The sequence below is a fragment of the Phalaenopsis equestris genome, unplaced genomic scaffold (assembly GCF_001263595.1).
Source record: "Phalaenopsis equestris unplaced genomic scaffold, ASM126359v1 Scaffold000094, whole genome shotgun sequence".
Classification (NCBI taxonomy): Eukaryota; Viridiplantae; Streptophyta; class Magnoliopsida; order Asparagales; family Orchidaceae; genus Phalaenopsis; species Phalaenopsis equestris.
Window position 1 is genome coordinate 402,044 of NW_018164536.1, and position 8,436 is coordinate 410,479.

At 33.6% G+C, this 8,436-nt stretch overlaps 1 protein-coding gene across 1 annotated transcript in view; it reads left to right on the forward strand.

The window, feature by feature from the left end:
• LOC110020250 (GTP-binding protein YPTM2) overlaps positions 1-6,242 on the forward strand; it is a 17,249-nt gene extending 11,007 nt beyond the window's left edge. The window contains exons 3-8 of the mRNA XM_020718280.1: positions 3,605-3,652; positions 3,733-3,780; positions 4,622-4,693; positions 4,791-4,946; positions 5,715-5,818; positions 6,045-6,242. Of these exons, the coding sequence (XP_020573939.1) occupies positions 3,605-3,652; positions 3,733-3,780; positions 4,622-4,693; positions 4,791-4,946; positions 5,715-5,818; positions 6,045-6,144 (528 nt within the window). The 3' untranslated portion in view covers positions 6,145-6,242. The remainder of the gene's footprint in view (positions 1-3,604; positions 3,653-3,732; positions 3,781-4,621; positions 4,694-4,790; positions 4,947-5,714; positions 5,819-6,044) is intronic.
• The last annotated feature ends 2,194 nt before the right edge of the window (positions 6,243-8,436 follow it).

Genomic DNA, 8,436 nt, shown 5'->3' on the forward strand with positions numbered 1-8,436 from the left:
TAACTTCTTTACCCGCATTCGTCCGTAATGTGGGAACCCTTGCTTATTTAACACTACACCCGGGCGCCGGTGTAGCGACCCTTGCACACTTTTCACTGTATTCAGGCTATACAGCGCGTCGCTTCCAGGGGACGCCCTAGCACTTACACAATGATCAAAAGGATTCATGCAGTGTTAAATGGAGGGGTGCAACACGAGGACTTCCCAGGAGGTCACCCATCCTAGTACTACTCTCGCCCAAGCACGCTTAACTGCGAAGTTCTGATGAGATCCGGTGCACTGGTGCTAGATAATAATATTAATTTATGGTAGTGATATAATAAAATTATATATAGAATGAGCAATTAGGAGATATATAATAAGAAATCACTTAATATAAAATACAAAATATTATTTTTAAATATTTTAATACTTTTAAAGAAAAAATATTCAAATATAGTATTTATCGAATATATTTTATACTAATATTTTTTAAACAAGCTAGCTCACGTGCTAAGGAGTTGAGTCGAGACTAATTTGAGCTTGGCTTATTAGCTCAATTAATGAGCCGCTTATTGAGCCAAGCTCGAGCCGGCTTGTATGTATGTATGTATGTATGTATGTATGTATGAGCCGCTTATTGAGCCAAGCTCGAGCCGGCTTGTGTGTGTGTGTGTGTACATTATATACTTAATTAGATACAGAAAAATACATAGTATCAAGTGGCTAGAGAGCAACCAAATTCCAATATGTTCCCCAGCTGGAGTTGGTCCTCATTCTTCTTCTTCCTCCTGGAATAGTCCTGTCATTCCTCTTCCGAAGATTGGCTCACCTGATCTTGGTCTAAAGTGTGCTGGAGATGTGCAGGTAGTACCCACAATAGGTTCTAGTATATGTGAAGCATGAGTTGCCTCTACACCGGAAACTTCCTGAAGAAGTGGAGCTACGATACTCTTCTGATTGTCAGTCTGAACACTATCATTTGTAGGTAATAATCTATCAGTATTGTTTCCTATGGGGTTTGAAGGTGTCAACATCACATCACTCGCAGTAACAATAACAATAGTGTCATGGGGTAGTGTCATGGTAACAATAGTGTCATGGGGGGGTTCCTTAGGGGCAATATATACCTCATGTATGGTAGTATCCTCCGCAGATGGAACTAAAATGTTCAGAGCAGTGAGGTTAGAGCCATCCTTATTCACTTGAACCTTAGATTTCAAATTTGGATGAAACTTGTGGCATTTTTCAAGGACATAAATAACATCTTACAGTGGGTCCGTGCTCCATGACGATTTGTTGCCAATAAGAACTCCCAAGTCCCATCTGACATAATATATGGCTTAGGCCCCGTTTGGGGCAGTTTATAAGTGCAGGCTGGGTTTTGAAAAGACCCATAGTGTTTGTTTCCAGCATTCGAAGTGCGTTTTACGCGGCCGCGGGATCGACTCCACGGCCGCGGGATCGACCCCACGGCCGCGCATTAGATCTGCGTTTCGGCTAGTTTTTCCTTCCGTGCCCTCAGCTCGGCTCTCTCCCTTGCTCAACCTACAGACCTCCACAACTTGTTTTAAATTCTAATAAATTAAAACGAAAATGGTGTTTCTAAAAGAAAAAAAAAATTGTGCATCTTTAGGACAATTCAAAGCATGCTTTATGTTAAGAATATTAAGCAGGAAATTTGGGTTAAGTGCATTGCAAGCTATTACTCTTGTCATGTATAGACTTCTCTCATAATTATGAATAATACTTTACCTAATGAGAAGTTTTTGATGAAAGACGACCAAATATTTTTCTTCTTTGAATATTTGTTAGATTAACTTTGTCCGTAAATTTGATATATTTTTCAAATGCATGATAATAAATTTATCAGGCAGATGTCTTTTACTCATAACGAGTCTAGAAAATTTTGAAGGTGTACTGATCCAATTACATTACAGATATGCATCTCTAAATGTGTTTTTTATTGGAGCAATTCATGATGGATTCTTGATAAATTTCTTCTGTAGTTTGTCTCTAATTTTGAAGCAAAAAGGACATTAAAGATGATACTTGTCCATCGTCTTACCTTTAAGGTTGCTCGAGACTCTTCTACTCCCTTTCATTCTCTTAGAAAAGTTGTCGGAAGTCTAGTGTTCATGATCAAGCTTTAAAGAGGAAACAAGATGCTGTTAGAGTTAATTGTGTTATTTTGAGAATCTTTAACTAAGTTTTATAGTAGAAGATAAAGAGGAAGCCTGTTGAGATGTATGGTGATTGGATGATTGAAAATTTTCTTATAAGGCTTATTATTTTAGTACTTTTCTATTAATAAATAGACAACCCGTCTTTCAAAATGGCCAAGGATATCAGTTTTTGGAAATATACCCTAGAGAAGCAAATGGACTTGATTCTCTTTTCTTTTAACATTTCTTCGATTTTACGGAAGCGGGTTTGGAAGATGAAGAGTGAGATTGGTAGGTTTTCTTCTGATTTTTTTAGAAAACCAACTTACAGATAATTTTACAAAAATGTTTGCTGACAGATCACCTCCATATTGTAAGAAGCAAGTTTGATCTTCATGAGTTCGGCATTAAGTGGGACTCTTCAATTTAATGTCTCTTACGTAAAAAATGATCATCCTTTTTGGTTCTCTTATTCCTGAGAAAGGTGAGTATGAAGTTACACATTTAATATAGGTGGATGGATCTTCACCGCAGCTTCTAACATCCAAGGTCTTTATCTACTAAGCTAGCTAGCACCCACTCCAAATATTCTTACAATAATTATACTTTCTATAATCATTATTCTCCATATCTTTCTTTTGATGATATGGTTTGAATTTCTTCTTTTTGATTTTCTCAGCCTTGATCAAATGTTATTGATTGTGACTTCCTTGTGTGAAAGCTAGAATTATTCTATGCATTGAAATGTAGAATGAAGTTGCAGTTGATCCAAATGATGAATCCTTTTAGGATGTAGGATCCTTTATTGTCTGAGATTAATTTAAAAAATTCTTGTTTAGCTGTAATTCCGTATGCTTGTATTTGTTGATACACCAGAACAGGTTAAATTTTTTTTGCTCTTTCTCCTAACTTATTCCTGCTCGCAGCTAAATAAACACTTTTGCATAATTCTTCTTCGAGTTTCTATTTCAAGTTTTGCTCGTATGAATAGAATGCTCAGGTTTTTCCCAACTAAGCCGTAGAGCACTGGCATCAATTTTTTATGTGCTTTGTCTGCAAGGAATTCTATCCCTTAATAGTTTGGTGACTTTGATTTCTCCATACATTTTTATCTTTACTCTTTCTCAGCTATTATTTAGATTGCCATCTGTTTTTCTACGAATGACCAAGGTTTGATATCTTTAAATTGTTTTGATTCTGGGCTACTGGAATTTTATAGTTATTTCATCATAAGATTCATGTCTTGTAATGCCTTTAGATCGGGCTTTTGTCTGGATTTTGATTGATGGGAGGAGGCAATATTATCACTTTTAGTTGTTAACGTGCAATATTGGTTATTACCGTTCTTCTTTCATAGGGGCCATCGTCCCAAATCTCAATAATCTGCGTGATAGGGCTGCTTTATTTGTGTTACAATATTTTCTTCTTGTAAACAATCCTAATTGATTTCTTTGTTGTAGGATGATTCTTATCTGGAGAGTTACATCAGTACCATTGGAGTCGATTTTGTAAGGCTATTTATTTACTCTTGTGGACCGTGCATTAGATTTAGTTCCAGTAAATAATCATGTTTTTCATTTGTATGCAGAAAATACGCACTGTCGAGCAAGATGGAAAGACTATTAAACTTCAGATTGTGAGTTACATAAAATTTTACAAGTATATGATCTTTGTGTTGGCTGAAAGCACGCTATTATTTATTTATTTTCCCAACAAGTGATGAAATTGTTACGAATTCATAAAGCAACTTCTATAGGATAGTAGAGCAGTCAAATAGTAGGGATTGGTCAATATTTTTATAATCCTCCAGTTATCATTATGTTATTTAACAGTACTTTCATGTTTGTGGAAATAAAGTTTTCTACATTACTGAAGGTTCAAAACAGTTGGATTATCTTCAAGTGTTGACTTATATAATTCATTTGTTACTATATGGGGAATTTCTTTTTTTTTTTCTCTCTCTTTTAGCTTTGAACAAGGCTATTAACTAGAGCTTTTCCTTGAGATCTTTTTCTCTCTCTCTCTTTTAGCTTTGAACGAGGCTATTAACTAGAGCTTTTCCTTGAGATCTTTTTTTGGTAAGATTTATATACATACTACTTAATTCCTATGTATTTGCATATCTAACACCCGAACTTCAGTTTTTATATATGTCATTTTACCTTTGTATGAAAATGTTTATTTCACTTTTAAAAGTTGATGTACTGGTATCTTTGAAGTGATATGAAAGATTTGGGTGGTATAAATGCAAAAAAGTGAGTTTATGTGTTGGATATGTAAATACATAGGAATTAGGTGTTATGTATTTAAATGCCCATTTTCTTGATGAAAAAGCGCATTGCTTCGTTTACCCATATCTGAATTCTGTGCATAATTCATGCACTTCTGCTAGAATTTTAGTTTTGAGCGCTTTGTGATTTATTTTATTTTGATATATGATTTCCACAAATGAGGTGTTTCACACAATTTTGCAACAGTGGGACACTGCCGGGCAAGAACGCTTCAGGACAATTACCAGTAGCTACTATCGTGGTGCGCATGGGATAATCGTATGCACTTCCTGGCTTTCACTTCCTTTATTAGAACTGTTTAAATCCTTTTACCATTAGAAAATTAAACGCCGAATCATCTTAATGGTTCTATCAGGTCGTTTATGATGTAACGGACCAGGAAAGCTTCAACAATGTCAAGCAATGGTTGAATGAAATTGACCGCTATGCTAGTGACAACGTTAACAAGCTTCTTGTTGGAAACAAATGTGATCTTACTGCAAATAAAGTTGTATCTTACGAGACAGCAAAGGTAATCCCAGAAATACTAAATATTATTATGGGCATTCACATGCATACCACTCGATAGTTATGTATTTACAGATGTAACACCTAACTTTTGACATTTATAGTTCCGAAATCTTCTATATCACATCAAAATACCAACATTTTAACTTCTAAAAAGTGAAATATATCTTTTCATGCATAGGTAAGGTGGTATGTGTGTAAAAATTGAATTTTAGGTGTTAGATATGTAAATACACAGGAATTGAGTGGTGTGTATGTAAATCTTCTATATTATTATTAGGCTGTATTTGACATTGAACTTTTGAATGCATAATACCCCAGTTTTGATTGCTCCCTACTCGAGTAAAATTGTCAGTTTTCTATGCCATTACTTTTAGGGAAATTTACGTGCACACAACATAATTCTTATGTATTTACATATCTAATATCTGAGCTTTTATATTTACATGCATACCACTTTGGTGTAATAAACCTATGCTTGAGGATGTGTATTCCACTTATAAAAATAAGTGATAGTGGTATTTTTTATGTGTTATTAAAGATACGAGTGTTAGGCATTAAAATATGAAAGTTTGGGTATTAGATGTGTAAATACATAAGAATTTTGTGGTATGTATGTAAATGCCCCTTACTTTTAATGAATCTCTATTAAAATGAGAACAAAGAGACTGCATTATACTATTTAAGCCTACGACTCATTAAGGCCTAATTGTTCTTTTTTTTTTCTCCTAAAAAAGTTCAGACATATCTTTTTTATTTGAATGAACTTTAGGCTTTTGCTGATGAGATTGGAATACCATTCATGGAGACCAGCGCCAAGAATGCTACTAATGTTGAACAGGCTTTCATGGCCATGGCTGCAGATATCAAGAACAGGTCAGCTACCATCTTTTCAAATATGTACATACATACCACTAAATCCCTATGTATTTACATACACACCGCCTTACCTATGCATGAAAAAAAAGTAAAGTTTAGCTGCTAGATATGTAACTGCATAGGAATTGGATGGTATGTATGTAAATATCCCCATCTTTACTTACCTTTACCACATCTAAATAAAAAACTCCTATTTTATTTCTTCTTGGTGGTTTTGTTTCAGGATGGCGAGTCAGCCAACCATGAACAGCGCAAGACCGCCGACAGTTCAAATCCGCGGACAACCTGTTAGCAACCAAAAGAGCTCATGCTGCTCTTCCTAGAGGTTCTCATTGTTCTGTAAACATAGTGTTCAGTTTCATATATTGAAATCATGACAAAACGCCTTTTTCTGCCTGATTGTTTGCCTCATTGCACCTTAGAACTATTATAAAATCTCATTCTTTCCATTTATACAATTATTTCTATTGTGGACCCCTTAAAAAAGAAAATTAGGTCTTTATAATTGTATGTAATTTTACTGTACTATTCATGCTCGTGCAAATATGATCTTCATTAATTTTATGTGGTATGGTTGTTGAAATTGAACTGAATCTGGCCATACAGAGCATGGTCGTTGATGCGTGCCTTCATAAATTTGCATACGTTTAACTGGGTCGAATGGAAGTTAAAACTGAGGAAATATTAAATAATAAAATTGTTTTAATATAGTTTATGTAATATTGTAATGATATAATATAATATTTTAATTTATTTATTATGTAATATTTTAGTTTAACACAATAGAATGTTGGATATTTTTAATCTGACTTATAATTGAAGTTATAGGACAGTGATTTAATTGTTTTTCTCTTTTTCTTTTTTTTTTAATTGTAATTATTTAATTTAAAAGAAAAGGCTACTGGTCAGTTCTATACAACTGTGATTTAGATTTAGGGTATGTTTGGGGCAGGTTGAAAAATAATCTACTGTTTAAAAAGTTGCGGACTGCAGCTAAAAAGTTGTTATCACATCTAGCTAAAAATGATGTGAAAATGCTAATTTTAACCGTTTTAAAATGTAGTTTTTTTTTTAAAAGCTGGCAAAATGCGGCTTTCCCAAACAGAGTACGTTTTGAAAACGCACAACCGAACAAGCTGCCCTAAATGGGGCTTTAAGCTTCGTTTGAAAGAGTTTAGCTGTTCACGTTGGCAGAATATAGAAGGCCACTTGCAATCTAAAAGGTGAAAGATTCAGAAATGTTTCTCATCCTAACAAAAGTTTTGTTAATAAAAACAGTGACAAATTGCCTTTGTTACAAATATATTTGTTTATTTTTGTATATGCAGACATTTTGAACGTTAAAGTACATGAATTATCAATGATTATTTTTAATAACTTCCAACATTTTTATCAAAGAAGGTTTACACACATGCCACTCAATTTTTATTTATTTACATATATAACACAAAAACATACATGCCTATGAAAAAGGTATAATTTTTTATTTATTTTTAATGTTAAAATAATGATATATTTGATGTGATATGGAAGACTAGGGTGCTATAATATAAAAAATAAAATAAAATTTTGTTATAATAGATGTAAACACATTAGAATTATGTGGTATATATGTAAACACCCCTTTCATTAATACGTTTAGCAGGAATCTCAGCCTACCATTTTTTTTTTCACTTTTTCACGAGCGCATTCACTTTTTTTTTATGACCACACCAACTATTTATTGACCGTTGAAAGTGTTGAATAAAGGTACTGCCTCTATATATCATCATAGCCACGTTTATTGCATAAATAAAATCACATGTGCCATTAAATGAATTGACACCCCAAACTCTCTTTCTAGTGCCCATTTTCTCTTAATATTTCTAGCATGTCATTTTAGAGCCATCATATGATTTGAATTTCAGAAAACAATCATCCCATAAATACATTTTAACAAATTATGAATAGGAAATAGTTTTTACATATTTTAATAACTTCACATTCAAAACCTTGTAATTATGATATATTTTAACAGAGCAGGGCTAGCACATTATTGGAAAGTATTGACTTTAGATATAAAAGTCCGCTCAAGAACACAACTTATCATACATTCGACATTGCGTATTGTAGCGAAGGACGGGTCATTCCTTCGCATTGTGCATGCTGGTTAATATTTATATGCATAACACTTAAATATTTGATATTACATAAACGAAAGATTCACTATAGTTATTTTTTAGAGGTGAAAATGAGTATTCAAGTTTAGATTTATGAGATTACAATGTTATGACTAAAAATATAAAATTAACTTAACCCCATCCATACCATGCCGCTGCATTTCATGCAATCATAGTCAATAATTTCTTATGCTTTCAGAATGAAATTTTATCTTCTCAAAAGGGCTCAAATGATCATTCAAAATTGAGATTTTGTTTTCATGCTCTGCTTCTCTTCCTTGGAAGCCAATTGCTCCTCAATGTTTATCCTAAGAAGAACTGTACAGACAACTGAGGACAAGGATGACCAAAATATACGCATCCCGAAGAGCCGTCGCTTCCTGGGGACAGTACTGTAAACATTTATTAATAATTTTCACTTATACAAAATAACAAGTGCAGATACTCTTCAGACTT